Source organism: Tarenaya hassleriana, unplaced genomic scaffold (assembly GCF_000463585.1).
Source record: "Tarenaya hassleriana unplaced genomic scaffold, ASM46358v1 Cleome1, whole genome shotgun sequence".
NCBI classification, from domain to species: domain Eukaryota; kingdom Viridiplantae; phylum Streptophyta; class Magnoliopsida; order Brassicales; family Cleomaceae; genus Tarenaya; species Tarenaya hassleriana.
In genome coordinates, this window is record NW_010960187.1 from 6559329 (window position 1) to 6577811 (window position 18483).

At 41.3% G+C, this 18483-nt stretch overlaps 4 protein-coding genes across 8 annotated transcripts; 2 read left to right on the forward strand and 2 right to left on the reverse strand.

Moving 5' to 3' along the window:
• The first annotated feature begins 35 nt into the window (after nucleotides 1-35).
• On the forward strand, nucleotides 36-3318 carry LOC104815499 (transmembrane protein 120 homolog). The gene is made up of 11 exons (XM_010543913.2): nucleotides 36-178; nucleotides 315-552; nucleotides 634-712; nucleotides 839-933; nucleotides 1102-1206; nucleotides 1287-1366; nucleotides 1803-1893; nucleotides 1966-2073; nucleotides 2152-2238; nucleotides 2601-2669; nucleotides 2923-3318. The coding sequence occupies exons 1-11, from the start codon at nucleotides 108-110 to the stop codon at nucleotides 3064-3066; spliced, it is 1167 nt and encodes a 388-aa protein (XP_010542215.1). The 5' UTR covers nucleotides 36-107; the 3' UTR covers nucleotides 3067-3318.
• Nucleotides 3319-4981: 1663 nt separating this feature from the next.
• Nucleotides 4982-8159, reverse strand: LOC104815563 (trihelix transcription factor GTL1). 2 transcript variants are annotated; one of them, XM_010543999.2, is made up of 3 exons: nucleotides 7458-8153; nucleotides 5502-7044; nucleotides 4982-5377 (listed from the first exon to the last, which is right to left on the reverse strand). In XM_010543999.2, exons 1-3 carry the CDS (start codon nucleotides 7724-7726, stop codon nucleotides 5129-5131), a joined length of 2061 nt encoding a protein of 686 aa, XP_010542301.1. In that variant the 5' UTR covers nucleotides 7727-8153; the 3' UTR covers nucleotides 4982-5128. The 2 variants fall into 2 exon arrangements, with proteins under 2 accessions (XP_010542301.1, XP_010542309.1); XM_010544007.2 differs by having other exon boundaries at nucleotides 5276-5373; nucleotides 7458-8159.
• Nucleotides 8160-10026: 1867 nt separating this feature from the next.
• On the reverse strand, nucleotides 10027-12947 carry LOC104815574. Of its 3 annotated transcripts, none has more exons than XR_772100.1 (4): nucleotides 11807-12947; nucleotides 11173-11724; nucleotides 10899-11076; nucleotides 10027-10302 (listed from the first exon to the last, which is right to left on the reverse strand). XR_772100.1 is itself a non-coding variant. In XM_010544021.1 (3 exons), the coding sequence occupies exons 1-3, from the start codon at nucleotides 12767-12769 to the stop codon at nucleotides 10966-10968; spliced, it is 1626 nt and encodes a 541-aa protein (XP_010542323.1). In that variant the 5' UTR covers nucleotides 12770-12947; the 3' UTR covers nucleotides 10631-10965. The 3 variants fall into 3 exon arrangements, 1 of the variants encoding a protein (XP_010542323.1); XR_772099.1 differs by having other exon boundaries at nucleotides 10027-10372; XM_010544021.1 differs by lacking the exon at nucleotides 10027-10302 and having other exon boundaries at nucleotides 10631-11076.
• A 1000-nt stretch (nucleotides 12948-13947) lies between these two features.
• On the forward strand, nucleotides 13948-15810 carry LOC104815586 (probable receptor-like protein kinase At4g10390). 2 transcript variants are annotated; one of them, XM_010544048.1, is made up of 3 exons: nucleotides 13948-14082; nucleotides 14175-14630; nucleotides 14773-15810. In XM_010544048.1, exons 2-3 carry the CDS (start codon nucleotides 14306-14308, stop codon nucleotides 15492-15494), a joined length of 1047 nt encoding a protein of 348 aa, XP_010542350.1. In that variant the 5' UTR covers nucleotides 13948-14082; nucleotides 14175-14305; the 3' UTR covers nucleotides 15495-15810. The 2 variants fall into 2 exon arrangements, with proteins under 2 accessions (XP_010542350.1, XP_010542358.1); XM_010544056.1 differs by having other exon boundaries at nucleotides 13948-14630; nucleotides 14776-15810.
• The last annotated feature ends 2673 nt before the right edge of the window (nucleotides 15811-18483 follow it).

Genomic DNA, 18483 nt, shown 5'->3' on the forward strand with positions numbered 1-18483 from the left:
TCCGGTAAAGCGTATCAAGGAAAGGAGGGGAGGGATGCGGTGCCGCGCGTTTGTAAGAACATGTGTCGAGGCATGAGTCTGCAAGCAAGGGAGAGAGTGTGTCATTGATGCTTTTTTCGCAAATCGCTGAGGGGTTCTGTCTCAGATCGCAAGGTTCGCAACGGCAAGGTTCGCAACGGTAAGGGAGAAGGGGCCTATCTTTTTGTGCTCTCGAGGAGACAACCCTGATTCCTTTCGAATCATCTCTTCTTCTCTTGCATCCTTTTGGGTTTCTGGCTTTCTTGGGTTTGTCGATTTTCGATTTTCCCTTCTAGACCCAGAAATCCGATCTCTCCGGCATCTACAATGGAGATCGAAGAAGAAGTCAGACGGGTCGTAGAGCAGGTTAAGGAGCTTCACGATTTCGCCTCCTCTTTCATCTCTTCCTCTTCCCATGAGGAGCAGTCTCTCCGGCAGAGATTCTCTGCTCTCGATGGCTCCATCCGCCGCCTCCATTCCACCACCCTCTCCCTTCTCTCCGACAAGAGTCTGGATCCTTCTCTCGCCGACAAGGCATCCTCCTTCTCACCCCCCTCTCTCGTTTCCTTTCCTGTTTCGTTTCCCCAGTCGTTAATCGTTTTTCTCTTCATGCAGCTCGAGGGGGATTTGCAGCGGGCGAGATGCATGCTCGCCAACGGAGACGCCTCCGCTTTTTTTCCCGCCAAACCTCAAGGTTTCTCTCTCTGCCGAGTCAGTTTTAGTGTCTAGTTTCTACTTCACTTTGATTTGATTCTGATTCATGTGTGATTCAATGGCATTGCTGTTCCAAGTCTGAAAATTGGGTTGATGATCGAAACAGGGCGGTTCCTGAGGATGTTTTTGGGTCCAGTGAATGTCCGAGCCTTGCGTAAAGACATCCAACTCAAAGTCAAAGAAGAATATAATAGCTACAGAGTTAGTATTGCTTCTCTCTCCAGTTTGCTTTGTATGTGATCGCATCAAATCCCATGCATGCGCGTTTCATGTTGATTCATCACAATAACTATGCTGTCAATTTATCTTAGTATACTCATCCTCTTCACTGTCCAGTCTAACGAGGACTGCTTGTTTTCCATGGAACAGGACAGAACTGCTCTTCTTTTCCTTGTTTTCCCCGCTACCCTTTTGATCCTTAGATCATGGTTGTGGGAGGGATGCTTGCCTGCATTCCCTGTTCAGTTGTACGAGGTATATCTGTGTTTGGCGGTTTGGCGTCTTGTTGTATGTGGTCAGGGTTCCTGTATCGACGTGTGAATCCCTTTTGCCAGGTCTGGTTGCTGTTCCTCTATTCTGGTTTGGCTATGCGAGAGAACATACTGAGCGCCAATGGGAGTGATATCCGTCCATGGTACTATTAACCGATCCTTCCTCTGTTTATCAAGGTCGTTTTCATATTTTGTAGTTTCTCTTCATCTGTGAGTGAGCTCTGCTGTTTTATTGTGCAGAACTGACATGTGTTTATTTTGGATTTAAAGTATATAATTACAGAAGATGTTTGGGCTTTGGTTTCTCATTTATGTTGTCGAGTAGTAATTAGATCTATATAGATTTTGTGATGCTCCTTCTTTCCTAACGAGGAACTTTAGTGGCTCATGGATTCCTCGTTTGGTTTGGTCGAGGATTAGAATGGAAAGTAATTTTGAATGATACAGACAGAATGATCTTATCTGGATTGGTAACTCCAACCCCGTGAGATGTTGTACAGTGTAGTGATTGTGATTTAATGGTAATATTCTCCCATGGCGGAGACGACTATAACCTCTGGGACTGGTCTGCTTTTGCAGGTGGATTTATCATCATTATTTTTCCATGATTATGACCATTGTCAGCCTCACATGGGAAATCAAAGGACAACCAAACTGTGCCCAGAAGCAGGTATAGATTGTTCCGTTATGTAGATCATGAGTTACCAAGTATATGCTATGAATCACAATAGTTCCTGTACAGAGAGGAGTCCATCTTTTCCTGCAATGGGCCATGATGCAAGGTGTGGCAATGCTTCTGCAGAACAGATACCAACGCCAAAGATTGTACACTCGCATTGCACTAGGAAAGGTGACATACCATTCACACCTTTTTTTCGGTCCAAGTTCTATGGAATGGCTGTAAATATGCTATGCTATCTCTTTTCAGGCTAAGAGGATGGATGTTGTATGGGGAGAAACGGCTGGAGTTGATGGACAATTGTTGATATTATGCCCTATCTTGTTCATTTTGCAGGTGAGCTTTCTCCACAGCTCTGAATTGGTTTTATTGGATGTATATGTTTTAAACATTTTCGGTTTTCTCATCTTCCCTACTTTGCCTCGTGTGATTAGCTGGTGATGTTTAGTCAATAGTCTCTAATACCGTTGTGAACTTTGCATGGCTTTGGAAATTAGATGCCATTTCATTCAAAGGAAATAATGGTTTCAAGACATTTAGTAAGCTAATCCAGATTCAAGAGATACAACTGAGACCTTAAAGAATGGTCTAAAATCCGGAAGATCTTTGCACACACCCACTGAACGAAAACCGAAATTTTGCTCACACATTATGCTGCTTTGTTAGGCTAACTTGTTTGTACTTTTGGGAAAACTCAGGGGTTCGAGGCATATGTGGGAATGCTGTTGTTCAGGGCAGCATTATCCGGGGTAGTTGCTGAATGGCAGGTACCGTTACCCATATATAATCTCCCTCTTTCTGCAACTTTTTCCACGCTCCTTTGGAACTCTCTCAGCAGTTATTATGGCCTGAAAACTGTGATTCTGATGGTAATGGAGGTTATGTTAGTAGGAATCGAATGCATCAGCCACCATTTTTCGGTTTTTGTAGCTAGTACTGTGTTGTGTCCTGTCTCTGAGAGCAGCTAACATATTTTGTAAAGGGAATATGGGGCTGATCTGCCTTGGACTGTCATGGCAGGTGATGTTCTGTGGAATTCTTCTAGTTGTGATGGCAGTTGGAAACTTCGTAAACACCGTAGAGACGCTGATGGCTAAGTCAAGGTTCAAGGCAAAGATGAGGAAAGGTAAAAGCAAACCAGAGTTTGTTCAGACAACTTCGTAACTCATAGGAAGATTAGTCTTCTCATTACACTCAGCTTCCTTCATACTCGTTCTTGGATCCTTTCCCTTCCGCGTTTTTTTTTTGTCCAAAATAGTTCACAGTTCTTTTTTTTTTAAATGGTAAATGGAAGTGGCAGTTGATGAATATTGATGGCGACTGTTGAGTACACATTTCAACTGTTACATTTGTGGGTTTCAGAATCAGAGAACCTCAGGTGCCGCTGTTGTAATAATTTTTCCATAGACACACCAATTTGGATTCTCACCTCTACATGCACATACATATACATATATATATATATATGTCGTATCAGTTGAAAGTAACATGAATAATAGGATTAAAAAGAACACCTCCAACGAACAAAGGCCGTGTGGGTAATGTGAAGATTTGTTATATATAGAAAAGAAAGCACAAAAAGGGGATGGAAGAGGGAAACACATGAGAGGAAGAAGGCGACAACAAGAAGTGCATGTGGTTGTGGGAAAGGAATATGAAATTGGCCAAGGTTCTTCCGGTTACGGTTTCTGCAAATTAAATTCAAAGAATAACCCAACATGGCCACATGGGTAGGACACACTCGTCCCATATAATTATACATTTATACAAATATATACATACACATACATATATATATATATATACATATGGAGAAGATGGTTGGAATTGGGAAGAGGGTTAGCACGTTCCTCAGCTGAAGAGACACGATCTCGTGTTTGCCAGTTGGCAGTAAAAGGGCATTCAAAGTGGAGAGCTTAAACCAAAGCATAAACTCTCGTTACCTGTCCATTATTATTGCATCCTTTCCTTCATTATTATTTACGACCCGACAACTCTTTCTGTGTGCGTGTGCGTGTGCGTGTGTCCATCCTCCATTTTCCTCAGATTCTTCTCTCCTTCAATGTTGTGAAAAGGGTATTCATTTTCCCACACACTTGGTAAATCTCAAATGGTAAATTGGTTTGAACGTGAACAAGAACTGTAACACGGACCTACCCTGTTTTGAGTTCTACATGAACAGAGATTCTTTTTTCTTTCCTTAAAACGAATCAGCATCTTGAGACTCGATCGAACAGGGCGGGAAGAGTCTTTTCGTACAAAGTACAGAGCAGATGCTTTTGATAAAAGAACTAAATCCAATGAACGATAGAAAGTTGAAGGAAATAACTAATTTTGAGACTTTGAGCGCCGCAAAAGGATGAGAGAGAGAGAGAGAGAGAGATTCTCTTCTCTCAGACTTCTGTAAGGAAACAGAGTATCTGATCAGTCCAAAAAGACTGAAATTTGGGTTTTGGAGTACAGTTTCTCAGAGTCTTTCATCTATCAGTTCAAAGCAGAAGCAGAAAAAACAAAAACAAAGAAGTACAAGAACAGCAGTCAACTTGTTCTGCTGTTTTGTTGTGTAATTCTTCTTCTTCTTCTCGGATCTTCTGGTCTTTGAATTCCTTTCCCTTTCTTCTTCTATTTCTTCTTCTTCTGGGTTTCACTGATAGATAGATGATTCTTATTCCCACCTGTTTTTACCTCAAAAAAGAACTCTTTATTCCCCGACCAATAAACAAATTTTGAAAGATGAATTCTGAACCAATAAAAAGAAGACATTTGATGTGAACAAGGAGAGAGAGAGAGATGGTTTTACTGGTGCTGAAGAGTGAAGAAGAACAACGAATAGAAACAGCAAGAAACAGTTTTTTTTTTTGGGGAGGCTATCTCTTTTCAGGCTAAGAGGATGGATGTTGTATGGGGAGAAACGGCTTCCAGGAAGAAGAGACTCACGTGGATTCTCGGTGTCAGCGGACTCTGCATATTGTTTTACGTTCTCGGTGCGTGGCAAAACAACACCATCCCCACCTCTCCATCAGAGGTTTACTCAAGAGTGGGATGTGATAATCAATCCCCGCCTTCATCCTCATCTGAGTGGGTGAAGTAAGAAAAAACCTTTGGGTTCAGTTTGGTAATGTAATGAGTGTATGTATGTGTGTAGTGTTTGGGGGGCTATGCACACATAGGTACATATGGTACATTCAGACAGAGGATCCGGCATTGTTGGCTTTGGATCGGTCTGTTACTGAACCATTGTCAAGAATGGCGGCTCTGCATGGCCGTTGCTTCCTCTGTTTCCGGTACTCTGAAACGCAATCTCGTAGGCCGTCTTCTCTTCCTCATCCAGTTCATCTTCGTCCTCTTCTTCCTCCAAATCATAACTGCGAGCCTCCTCAATCTTATCATACTCGCCTATCATTAGTTTCTGTTGATGCCCTTGTTTAGGGTTTGCATGTTCTTGCTGTATCAGCTCCCTCACAAGGTCTTCTGGCTTCAATGTTAAATGAGATTCAGTCATCACATCTTGACTTATCAATCCATTTTCAGCAACTTGCAACCGTGACAACGACATGTCTGAAAACCGTTTAATTGAAAGATGGGAGAAAAAGTTTTACCTTTTCAGTCTCTCCTCCTTCCCTGAAAGCTCCCTCTTCTGGACGCTTCTCCATGTGTTCTTGATTTCTGTCCCCTGAACTTGACGCTGACCCCAGAGGTTGCACGTTAACCCCTTCTGGACTCGCTTCTGCGCTCTCCTTTGGCGTCAAGATCTGATCTTGATCGGGTCTATGGAGTTGCAGGCCTGAGGTACTGGAACCACCCAGTACTTTGTTCCGGTAAAGCGTATCGAGGTGGTGGAAGTAAGGGCAAGTCTTGGCATCTTCAGGGCGTTTCTTGTTGCCCTCTTTCACTTTCTTGTAGTACTTGTTTATGTTTTCCCATTTCTCCTTGCATCTCTTCGCGCTTCTGCAGTATCCCATTCTCTGCATTGCAGCTGAAATCTCTTCCCAGAGTGGACCCTTGGGGCCGGCTTCTTGGTACTGCGGTTCCAAGCCGCTCCTGAGGTTTATGAGCGCCAAAACCTCCGCCTTTGGCCACCTAGACGAGGCTGGTTCTGAGCTACCACTTCCACCAACCATTTGATCGTGTTGTTTCTCCGGCTGCTGCTGCTGTGGAGGCGGCCGAGGAGGAATCTGCTGCTGAGGAATTGCCATTATTGGTTGTGACTGAGATTGAATATTTGATGTTTCTGCAGCTTTATGAGAACGCTGACGATGATGATGGGTGTGTTGTATTTTCTGCAATGGAGGAGCCGGTGGCGGTGGCGGTGGCGGCGGTGGTTGTGGTGGCGTTGCGGATGGTGGTGGGAGCTGTATACTTTGGCCTGTGATCTTCTGAATCAGAGACAGGATGGCTGCGTCCCGAGACGCGGACGCGGCTCGGTCTTGAGCCATGAGTTCGTGCTCTCGCGCCAATCGAGCCATCTCTTGGCGTCTCCAGGCTTCTTCTCGACCGGTTCGTTCTTGTTCTGTCTTCTCAAGAGCGTCGAGGAAGCTCCGTTGCATGGCGGCTTGCTTCTGCAACACCTGCTTCACCAAACCCTCGAAAAACTCCATCATCTTTCCACCTTGACGGTGACCGCGTTTGCGTTTCCGGCTGCTTGGACCCGCCACGTTAGCCACGTCTACGTCCATTTCATCGTCATCGTCATCGTCATCGTCCGACCCCATCCCTGAGGCCGTGGATGAGCTGTGAGACGAGAAGGAAACTCCGGCCGCAGTGATGTTGGCCGACGCCGGAGGTGGCGTGGGTGTGATCGGAATGGAGGCGAAAGAAGCCGGCGGAGGAGGAGGGAAGACGGAAAACGGAGACGAAGAGGGAACTCCGGCGGCGGATGTGGAAAACGGCGTTAGGATGGGATTTGCGACTGAGAGAGGCGCGACGTCTAGGGTGGAGACTTTGGTCGCGGTTGCGGCCGCGGCTGCGTTCGAGGTACCGGCGGTTGTGTTGAGAGCCTCGAGCTGGCTGAAGAACTTGTAGGCCTTGCCGTGTTGGCGGCCGCCGCGGGATTCTTTGGTGCGTTTGTAATATTTCTGAACGTTTTCGAATTTCTCTTTGCATTTCTTGGCACTGCGCTTGTACCCAAACTCCGACAGCTTCCTGCGACAAACACCACCGCCATCACCGAAAGAACTCTTCTTTTTCAATTAAAAAAAAAAAAACCCAGATTGCCATTGCTTCGACTAAAACAGTTAAAAAAGGAATGAATAAATTAATGGGGGATGTAAAGTGTGTTCCTTTTCTTGGGATTTTCAAAATCGAAAACGACCCACTGAATTTCATGAAACCGCAGCTTTTTTTTTTTTGTGTATAAACAATATTTCATATGGGGGATGATGATGATGATGGTTCCGAATATAAAAATATAAAAATAATTGAATAAATTAGTCTTCCACGGCAATCAAACGAGGAAAAAAAGAAAAGAAACAAAAAAAAACACATGCAAGGGATCTGAGCCATTTTTTTAATCAAACAATTGAGAAGAAGAAGAAGAAGAGAAGAGAGAGAGAGACCTGGAAACGTCTTCCCAGAGAGGAGCTTTGAGAGTGGCGTCACGGAAGATGGAGTCCATGTCGGACCGAATCCTGAGGAGGGCGAGAGTCTCCTCCCTTGGCCATCTGTTGCCGGAAGACGAGCTTCCTCCGCCGGAGACTCCTCCTCCGCCGTCTTCTGCGGCGGCTGAGAATCTCATGAGCTCCTCGAAGTTCGCCGGAGGTCTTGAGCTGATCGGCGATGCCTCCTCCACCACTTCTCCCCCTCCGCCTCCTCCTCCTTGCTCCATCCCGATCCAGAGTCTCAACTAAACCCACTTTCTACAAAGAATCAGGCCCTTGTTTCCGCTCTCTGTTACTCCCAAAACTCATCGCCGGAGATGCACTGCAAAAACTGGAACCACAGATAGACCTCTTGAGCTGTAGAGGAAGAGAGATCAACTCCAATTGTATATATTGTTCTTCGCCTCTGTACTGCCTCTCTCTCCTCTTAACTCGCTGATGAACATGAAGCAGCAAGAGAGAGAGAGAGAGAGAGAGAGAGAGAGAAGGGGAAAGAAGATGTGGGTATACGGTGGAAGGGGATCAGGATCAGCTCCCGCAGCGTTTTTATTGCAACTGGGTCGTCACAATTTGGACAGAGAGAGAGAGCGAAGATGAGGATTACGAGGATGATGATAGATAGAAGGAGGAGAGAGAGAGAGAGAGAGAGAGAGAGAGAGAGAGAGAGAGAGAGAGAGAGAGGAAGAGGGGTGTCAGAGGGCTCTAACTTTGCAGCAAATAATTGTTAAACCCACTTTTGGCCACCATTCCTTTTGTATTAACTTATACTCTCTTTTATTATATAATTTGAAAAATATTATTACGACGTGAAATTTATTTATTTCTAAAGTGAAACACTTTAAATTAAAATTGGATCTGTAAACTGATTTACTTTTTTTTATGGTTTAAAACAAAATCATGTGCCTCCCATGTTGTTTTCCCTCCCACCATTATGTCGCTACTGCACACGTGGCGTTCTGTGATTGGCGGTTAATGTGACAACCAGATTTTTTGGGGGAGGGAATAAATTGGCCCCTTTTTTTTTTTACCAAATTTGAGCTGGTCCAGCCTTGACATGCCCCTTCCTCTCCAATCCAACTCTCATTTTCATCACCCGCTTATTTAATAATAATTATTATTATTATTATGATTTACGTGATTTAGATTAGTTTTGTGTTTAGATATTTCAGTTTGTAATATACTATATTTGTTTTTATATAGATATCAATTTAATTAAATCAAAATTCGATTTTCAGTAAAAAAAATTACTTTGGTTTAATTCGATTTCTTTTCTTTTTTTTATTTTGCATTCCACTCTATTCGAATACGATTGTATGCATTATTCAATTTTTGTTTGAATAGAAACAATAACATTACAGTCGATTTTTAGATTGTACTGATTCGAATACCATTATATATCATTTAATTTTGTTTGAAAATGAATAATAATATCACTATTATTTTATCATACTAAAAGTATGGTGCTATGAGCATCCACATAGTTTTTTTTATAAAAAAAAATATGAGAACAAAAATAGTAGTAAATGGTGATTGGTGAGACCAGTTCCATTTATGATGTGTGTATGTATCGAACTCTGGTTTTAAGTTGTAAGTACTTCCAAACGTTTAGGACCCCCAATGCAACACTAGTAGCTAGATCGCTATTTATTTTTACTTAAAAGTGGTTGGTTAATAATGATCATCGCGTGTGTATATATATATATATATATAACAATTCTTGTAATTTGTGAAATTGATTCTCCTGCTCTTATGCATGAATCATCGTAAAATCTTAATTACTATTTATCCGTGGATTGAAACTCGATCACTAAATTAATATTATTTTATATATTATTATGTTCGGGATCCATATTTATAATTCATTACCGCTACTAATGGAGACGATTCTCCTAGATATTTTTTTTATAGAATATGTTATGACGGAGTTGTTTAAGATATATATATATATATAAAGTAAAATAAAAACCGTGGGTAATGGGGGTTTATATGCATGGGGGAGGGATGGAGATTGACAAATAAACAAAAACAGCAACCAACACATAAGACTCTAATAAATAACGCGGAGGAATAATAAATTAGAAAGGGTAAGAATGATGAATTGGCGGTGAAGACAGGCTTTGTTTCTTCAAGTGGAAAAGAGAGAGAGAGAGAGAGGCGGAAAAGTGATTTATTAATTTTTTTTTATTATTATTATTATTATTATTATTATTATTTTATAATATGAAAAAAAAGAGGGGGTGGTAAGAACGTGCGCGGGGTTCCTCCTGGATTTATGAAACTCCTAACCGTCTTTCCCTTTCACACACACCACATGCGCTCCTCCTCCTCCTTCATTGCTCTTTAACCCGACTCAATATATAGATTTGTACCGGGTTCGAACATCATTCACTTAGTCATGGTCCAAGCCCCGAGATTTATAAACTGAATGGAATCATAGATTAGCTTAATTAACCAACGCATAATCCAAGATAACAAAACAAACACGCTGACAAATCTCACAGAAACCTCGAATCCGGCAAGAGAGATGGAAGGAACAAAAACAGAGCCCCTATACGAGGAGGAGTTGCTGTTGTTTGTAGTTTGTCAGTGAATCAATCAAACACAACGTCCAGACCACTTCCCTCTCCAGAGATTTCAATCTGACACCAAATGGACCCCTAACCCCATCAAGTCAAAGCTAAAAAAGTACACTTGCAGTTGTACCCCCCTCACTTCACAGAACACAAAAGGAATCTCCTTTTTTCTTCTTCTTCTTCTTCTTATCATCATCATCATCATCATCCATATCTCGGTCCATGTAAAACTACAAAGCCAAGCAAAAAACATGGCCATAGTCTCTCAAGTTGTAACCATCTTATCTCCCTGCATTAACCCTAACCAGGCAGAAACCCGACCACAAATCTAATTAATGAACAACACACTCACTCATAGATCGAGAAAAGAAGATATATCCAACTTGGACAGGACATGTCCTCAAATGACCACAGGATCCGTCCAGCAGACATATGGACCACATGACATCACGAGGGTATCTACACAAGTTGCTGGAGAACTATCCAAATCAATCTTATTTTTAAGATACAACACAACTATTATACTACGCCCTTTTGTTATGCTTTGAAGGTTGGCAATGCAGCCAAAACAACAAGCATTATATCACAAACCAAAGAAGAAAGTTGCTGCTGCTACACAGAGGGCAGCTCCCCGAGCTGAAAGGTTAGCATGGTGACGCTTGATTGAATCATGATATATAACATATATATCAACACAGCAAGGAATAAGTTCTTAGTATTCCTAATGTATCAAAAATGAAAAAATTTAAATAAAAAAGAGTGACAATGCAAAAACAATGAGGCGGCGCCTTCTAGGTCAGACGACAGTCAAAGTCCTGGATCTTACCGAGCACAGGAGAGGAACCGAATGTGCCCACTGCCCAGATCCAGTATCAATCCAATATGTTCATTGGTCAGAGATAACTAGTCATGGAGCCCAAAATTCTCTTTCCGCACTGTCCAACTGCTAAACTGAGAGATTCATTAGTAGCTTGGACTGGTCTGCAACACAACCTTCGGGGTGCCTGTCAAAGAAGTAGAGGAAATCGCATGACTCGGTTGCACACCATCATAACCAAAGACAGAGAACACAAAGAAAATCAAAGGGATAAGAACTGTACCAAATGCCAGTTCTTCTTGAGAGGATACCCCAGAACCTGGATTTTCTCCACCTTTGGCAGAGAACGAGCACGAGGAAAGCATAGAAGTCTCCTCTTCAAATCGTCCTTCATCGATACTCTCGAATAGGTTCCCGTTGTAGCATTCCCTTCTCGTCCTACCTCTTTTAGGAAGAAGAGGAGAGGCCTCTTACAGATAGACGAAACAGGCATCCTCATGTCAAGATCAAACTCATTCGGATGGCTTATGCCGTTCCACGCAGAGAAGGTAGCTTCAGCTCGCTCCAGCTCCCGGGGAAGGAGTATATTTGGAAAAACTTGTACAACGTAACCGAGAGAGACCGAAAAAGTGAGGCGGCGAGTATGATCATAGCAAATGGATCGCTGCAAAATACTCTTTGGATCCAAAGCCATGGCTCTTGTGAAAAGTTTCAAACTGTCCAAAGTTGATAACCCGGGATAGAGTGGATTAACAGCTTCGACATGATGAATGGAGATGAATGGCGCCACAGGATGAGTGGACAAGAGACCGTGAGCATTGCCCTTAATATCCCACTGCCAAATCCGGAATCAAAGACCGATACTTTGACAATTCGATGGAACATAGAGGTAAAGAGGATGAGACAGGAACAAGTACCTGGTGAAAGCCGGGTTCTTTGGACAAAGGGACTCCGAGTTCAGTGATGCAGGCGTGGAGACGATCATCGCTGCCGTAGAGTTTGGGATACCTCTCGATACAATCGTCGTGAATACGAGAGAGGGCATCAGCCAAGGGATAGCTAATGGCAATGCCCCCACCACCAAAGGCCATATTGTGACTGAAGTAAGAGTTAGCCGAGTGAGATTCCGACGGGCTTCCGACATAGACCATCTCCGAGGGATCGTACTTGCTGAGTACAGCGACGAGATTGTCAGTGTTGAAGATGGTGTCGTCGTCTCCGAGGACAAACCATTGGACATCCGGAAGATTTAGGCGGAAAGACTCCATGGCAATGCGGGAGATTCGAAGCCCAGAAGGATGACCGGTGGGATTGGTGTAACGGAAGCGAGAAGAGTCCTCGGAGATGATGATTGCTGGAAGAGAATCGTCGCTTTCCCCAGGAGGAACCTGCTCTTCAAGCCAAACGTGACCACGCATCCGCGTAGGTCGCCACCACAGCCTCACTAACTCCTTGCGACGTCCCCAGAGCTGGGACGATCCCGCAATACCGAACACGATGTGTCGAAGAGACAGATCCCGTCCCCCTGTCTCCCAGAGAGAACGATTCCGAGGGTGGAGACCCTCGTCATGATCCAGTAAGGAGTGAGAGGGAAGAGACGGCGGAGGAGGCGGACGAGGAGGAGGTTTCTCGGAGGAGATAAACGGAGAAGGATGATGGAAGCGTCGATTCCAGAGATGGGTATCTTCCCAATCCCTAAGGCGACGCCAGCAACGGGAACTGGTGGAGGAGAAGACGAGGGAGAGCCAGGCGGCGGAGGCGAGAAGGAGAGCAGCAGTGGCGACGAAGGCGGTGGCGAAGCGGCTAAGACGGCAGCGTCGAAGAAGGCGAGGGCGGTGAGAGGAGGAGGCAGAGATCATGACGGTGAGGAAGAAACGCATCGCCCCAAGCGCACATTGCCGCCGCCGGGGCGATGCAGAGAAAGAGGCGAAACAAATCCTGGAGAATTTCGTCAAATTAGGGCAATGAAGGTGGAAATCGCCGCCATTGGAGTAAGTCGTGAGCACTACCGCTTCGTGTCGTCCTCTATCCGTCGCTTCGGCGAATGATTTGATTTTCAAAAAAACTAGTGGGGGCGACGTTTCTCTTTCGTCGCTTTTAAAAGCTAAAAAAAAAAACCTCTAATGGGCCCAGATCCCATCAATAAGCCCATTTATTCAGGCCCATAAAATTAAGGCCCAACGGTGAGTGGTTCAGTGATATAACGTTCACTTAGCCCATTACGTTAAACAGTACGGAAGGGCCCAACCATGACAAAATACAGATGACCCACAATATACTTTTATTTGGGTCTTGCAATTTTGAATTGAAAATGTATAATACTTCTTTGTTCACGCACTTTTTATAATGCGCACACATGCATGCAGATGAAAATGTAGATCCATCATTCAAACTGAGATAAAAATACATTTAAGCAGACAGAGAACTACAAATCATATATATATATATATATATATATATATATATATATATAACTAGCAAGTTATGTTTTGGATCATATATAATGGGAGCTTACTTGTCGGTGGGTGGTTTCCTTGGGGGCAAAGAGAAGAATGGTTCGCCCCCTTCTTTATAATTTCTTTATACATATATAATTTAAATTCAAAAGACAATATGCGAATATTGCACGTTTTGGAGAAACAATTAAAAAAAAAGAGAGAGGTGATTTGTCTAACCCACCTTATTTTTGTTACAATTTTTTTTTTAATTCGTGTTTGGCCTTAGGCACAATGATTGCCGGTCCGAGGGTTCGTGCCAAAGGTGTCGAGGGGCATGAATTCGAATCAAAGATCACATAATAATAATATACAATAACCCGTGTTGGCGTCTGTTGGGTCAGAAACAGTTTGGTGCCTTGTCTTTTCTCATTCCAACTTTAATAATTATGTAAAATAATTGCAGAAACACAAGTCAAATTACGACAACAATGTCTTTATTTAAGAAAAATGTAAATAACATATAGTTATATTTTGGAAAATCTTGAATAAATGAAAAAGATTCATAACAAATACCGGGTTCTATTTCTAGTTAAAATTAAACAAATGTGTTGGAGAATCACCCAAAAAAAAAAGGAAAAGAAAGCCATGGAGTAGTGGCTAAGACGTCGTAAGTGAAGCAAGCAGCTCCTACCTGGAAGGAGGCTTCATCGAAATGAAGAAGCAGTCAAACCCTACCTTCCCGAATCCATTATCTGGTTTTCTTCTTCGATCCTTCATTACGATTCATGCACAGAAATCTCCATTGCAACCAAAACCTAAGATCTCATTGTCGTTTCTTTGTCTGCAGTTACATGCTCTCTGGTTTCCCAGAAACCGAACCACTTCATCTCCTTTTTAAACCCCCTGGAAAACCCCTTCTTCGCCATTGAACCCACGTAAGCAAAACCCTTCGCTCTGCTCTGTTCTCTTTTCAATTCCATGGCTTGGTTCTTGGGATGTGTCCGGTTCGATGGCTCGGCCAAGAAGACGACCAGAGTCAAGGACCATGGATGTGTTGGTTCGGGTGTGAGGAGTTACAGTTTGGAAGAAATCGAGACTCTGACATCGAATTTTGCTCGGCTGATCGGCTCGGGTGGATACAGCAGCGTTTACATGGCTCGTCTGCCTGGTTCCGACAAGGCGGCCGTCAAGGTTCATGTCGGAAGCCATCGCCTCTACCAAGTCTTCAGGTCTGAGCTTGACGTCTTGCTTCGTCTTCATCATCCAAACATTGTCAAGCTCCTCGGTTACTTTGACGATTCCGGTATGTTAATTCTCGGCCTTTTCTTGAATTGTCTGTTAGTATTATCAGTCTGTCTCATTTGCTCGTCTTTCGATGTGTTCTTCTCTCCTCTCTGTTAACTGGTTCTGCTACTGAACTGATCTTCTTCCTTGTCATCTTCCAGAAGAAAACGGCGCTCTGCTTCTCGAATACATTCCTCAGGGAAATCTCCGAGAAAAGCTCCACTGCAGTGGTAAACAAGTGCTGCCATGGAGAAACCGGACTGCCGTAGCCTATCAACTAGCTCGAGCCATAGAACACATGCACGAAGAATGCAGCCCGCAGATCGTGCATGGCGATATCAAGTCCTCGAACATCTTACTAGACAAACACTTCAACTGCAAGCTCTGCGATTTCGGGTCAGCCAAAGTCGGGTTTTCCTCGATGGTGCAGCCTCCTACCATGTCACTGAGGTCTAGACAAGTGATGATGATTGGTTCTCCCGGGTATACAGACCCTCATTACTTGAGAACAGGGATTGCCTCCAAGAAAATGGACATGTATGGGTTTGGGGTCGTGGTTCTCGAGTTGGTATCGGGGAAAGAAGCGTTATGTGCCGAGAAAGGCGTTATGTTGGTGAATAAGGCCGGGCCGTTGATTCACGAGATTCTTGATTTGGGTTCGGGAATCGGAGAAGACAAGGTGAGAGAGTTCTTGGATCCGAGGTTGTCCAGAGATCACAGTCTCGACATTGAAGAGGCTAAGGCAATGCTCAGCGCGGCTGCCTTATGCCTCTGCAGTCCGCCTTCTCTGAGACCATCGGCTTCACAAGTGGTGAAAGATCTTGTCCAAAAGATTCCATCTCTATCGTTCATCGGTTGTGGTAAGGAGGTAAAGGATATATAACCAATGGATTGATGCCATTGAGATTGTGTTGCATATATACATCCACACACACGTTCCAGCAAAAGAACAAATGGTAGATCATTGTGAGTTGCAGTCAGGTTTTGTCCGAGCGAGGACAAAGATTTGGACGTACGTACATTGAGATTTCTACATGTTAGGAAGTGTTTTAAAGGCTGAGTGAAAGCTGTATATTTGATTGTATATACTCTGCGTATGCAGACGAATACTTGTATATCCTCTGTTCATTTGTGAAAAAACAAAAAGAAAGAGAATATAACGTATACATTTAGGACAAAATTCCCACTTGATTGCTAGAACATTGCATGCCCATGTATTCCTTTTCAATTGTTTTTTTTCTAATTACGAAGTTCACCGAATCTTTGTTTCAATTATATTTTTTAGAAAATCAGAAAAATTCAGGCGAATGTCCTTCTCCAAATAGAGATTCGAACCCTGATTAAATTTTTTTGTTGTCTTACCTTTTACCAGTTAAATCATCTAATCGTGTATTTTTTTTAATTGTTATAATGATCTCAACGATATATTCGATAGTAAAAACAGAAATTTGCATTTCTAGATTTTTTAAAAACTTTTTTATGATCCATCGATTTCGAATAAGAAGGGGCATTATGAGCATTTGAATGGTTTGAATTGGGGATCTTTGTGGTATATATGAACAAAGACAGTGAACGAACGGTGACTTGAGGTGGAATGCCCATTTTGGAGGGCGCACACAAAAAGAGGCAGAGTCACCATTATCAAATTATGTCCGAAGTGACTTTGTGCATAGTTTTAGTTATGGGGAAGTCAGTCTTTTTTGTATGTCTTTGTTCGGTTTTGCTCTTTATGAGATTTGCCGAAGCAAATAGAATTCCTTTTCGGCTTTAGGGTTTTTAAGATGTCGCTGAGTTTTTGTGGTTTCGATTTCATGATTAAAACCCTCGCGCAAATAAAGTAAAGCGCACTCGAGTCAAATTATTATTGTTTATTATTATTATTATTATTATTATTATTATTATTATTATTATTATTACATATGGTAATTTTTATTTATTGTTTAATACAATAAAAAAAATTCAAACCAAATAACAAACATAATAATATATAAATTTTGTGGGAAGATGTGAAAGTTCCCTTTTGCTTTTTCTTTTTTGGCGTTTGCTTGCAAATTCGCAATGAAGGAGAAGAAGCATACACTAATCGATATGAGGTAATGGAGGAAAACAAATACTCCCTCTATTTCATAATATTTGACGCTTTAGACAATTTTTTGTGTTAGTAAATAGTAAATAGTTGTCATTTTAAATTTTCTACGCAAATTTTTAAAATAATTTTCAATTTTATCAAAAACAAAAACTAATAAATTCCAATAGAGTATTAATGATAACATAATCTTTGTATTATTAAAAGGTATATATGACTTTTTACTGTTTTTTTTTTTTAAAATGTGAAAAAAAATTAAAATATAAGTATTGTGGAACGGAGAGAGTATAAAATGATATGTGGCTAATCAAGTGATTATCCCTAATTATGTCTGCAATTGCCCACATAATCATTGCTATTAATTACTTTGTTAATCAAATTCATACAAAATCCCAACTTTAGTTGGATCCACAAACTTAGGGTTTGCTTTGCTTTATGCAAAGCGGCAATAGTCACTTTCACTAAAATACTCTCAACCTGAACCTGTGGTGCACCTCACTCCTCCTCCACATTTCTCAATAATCATTCACAATTATATATATATATATATATAATATATCATCCAAAAACTAATTAAAAGAAATAATGTCTCATTTTTTAGAAAACTAAAGAAGCTACGAGGAAAGACGTCAAGGGTATTAATTAATTAATTAAATAAAAATCTTCAACTCAATTAAATTAAAGTACATAATTTTCCTTTATCTTGATTACGAAGGACACCTCTGTTCTATTTAATAAGCTAATAATTAATAAAATCATAAAAGATATTTGATCAAGAGGGTTGGCAGCATGTTGGACCTAAGCCCCTCTTATTTTATTATATCCACACCACATGATTATTCTCGTTCTCTTCTGACTTTTTGCTTATAATAATATCTCATTTTCATGTTTTGATTCTTTTACTTAATAGTTGAAATGCTAAATTGAAAATCGATTATTCAGATAAAAATTAAAATCATACCAACCCGATTTTGTATATGTTCATAGGACTTTTGCTGATTTGGATTATTTTTCGGCAAATTAGATGTTCCAAAAATAGTGTCCGAGAATTATTGTGATTTTTTTTTTCTAATATTCTATTTTTCTTTTTGTTTTTTGTTTTTTAAATTTGAATTATTGGGAGGGTGGTGGAACCGCTTGCCAATCGAACGAGCTTAGTTATTGTCAAGGCTCATTCGAGATTTTTCTAAGCGTCAAACAGAGTAAAAAAAAATGACATTTTATATCGCAATTAAACGATCAGTATTTATTCTTTCATTAAATACTAACCTTTTTATGAAATAAATCCTGATTTTTTTAGAAACAAATCCGAAATTAATAAGAAAAAACTGTATTAATAGATACAAATCCTTTTAAAATATTAGGGTTGAAAATTTTTATGGGCAACTATTTTTTTATATATATTTTTATTAATTTTGTTTTATATTACAACATATTAAAAATCTAAAAAAAATAGATATATGAAATTTACTTTTTTATATATAAAATAGTATCTGCAGGTTATAGATGTGTAAGAATATTGGATGTTTGTGCATTTGTTTCTAGATAAAACTCTGAATTTTATAAACTCTTATATGATATCATGCATGTGTATATAAATAGTATGAATAACGATGATGATGACGATGATGCTGATGATGATGATGATGACGATGATACATGAAAATGGGTTATGATACCCGTAGGAGAGAGATGGCTGTGAGGGAGGGGAAGAGCTGTGACGGTAGCAAGGACGGAGTTAGCAAAAGATGATGGAGAGGGTGGCGTTGACTTTTTTTTATCGTTC

What these genes read in the sequence shown, in the direction of transcription:
- LOC104815499 (XM_010543913.2), top strand. Translation starts at nt 108, where the DNA reads ATGCTTTTTTCGCAAATCGCTGAGGGGTTCTGTCTCAGATCGCAAGGT. An exon ending in TTTTCCCGCCAAACCTCAAG is followed by an intron (nt 713 to 838) that starts GTTTCTCTCTCT and finishes TGATCGAAACAG; the next exon opens with GGCGGTTCCTGAGGATGTTT. An exon ending in GGGAGTGATATCCGTCCATG is followed by an intron (nt 1,367 to 1,802) that starts GTACTATTAACC and finishes CTGCTTTTGCAG; the next exon opens with GTGGATTTATCATCATTATT.
- LOC104815563 (XM_010543999.2), bottom strand. Translation starts at nt 7,726, where the DNA reads ATGGAGCAAGGAGGAGGAGGCGGAGGGGGAGAAGTGGTGGAGGAGGCA. An exon ending in CTCTGGGAAGACGTTTCCAG is followed by an intron (nt 7,045 to 7,457) that starts GTCTCTCTCTCT and finishes TGTTTGTCGCAG; the next exon opens with GAAGCTGTCGGAGTTTGGGT. An exon ending in AAGGAGGAGAGACTGAAAAG is followed by an intron (nt 5,378 to 5,501) that starts GTAAAACTTTTT and finishes TTAACATTGAAG; the next exon opens with CCAGAAGACCTTGTGAGGGA.
- LOC104815574 (XM_010544021.1), bottom strand. Translation starts at nt 12,769, where the DNA reads ATGCGTTTCTTCCTCACCGTCATGATCTCTGCCTCCTCCTCTCACCGC. An exon ending in AAGAACCCGGCTTTCACCAG is followed by an intron (nt 11,725 to 11,806) that starts GTACTTGTTCCT and finishes CGGATTTGGCAG; the next exon opens with TGGGATATTAAGGGCAATGC. An exon ending in TCAAGAAGAACTGGCATTTG is followed by an intron (nt 11,077 to 11,172) that starts GTACAGTTCTTA and finishes CTTCTTTGACAG; the next exon opens with GCACCCCGAAGGTTGTGTTG.
- LOC104815586 (XM_010544048.1), top strand. Translation starts at nt 14,306, where the DNA reads ATGGCTTGGTTCTTGGGATGTGTCCGGTTCGATGGCTCGGCCAAGAAG. An exon ending in CGGTTACTTTGACGATTCCG is followed by an intron (nt 14,631 to 14,772) that starts GTATGTTAATTC and finishes GTCATCTTCCAG; the next exon opens with AAGAAAACGGCGCTCTGCTT.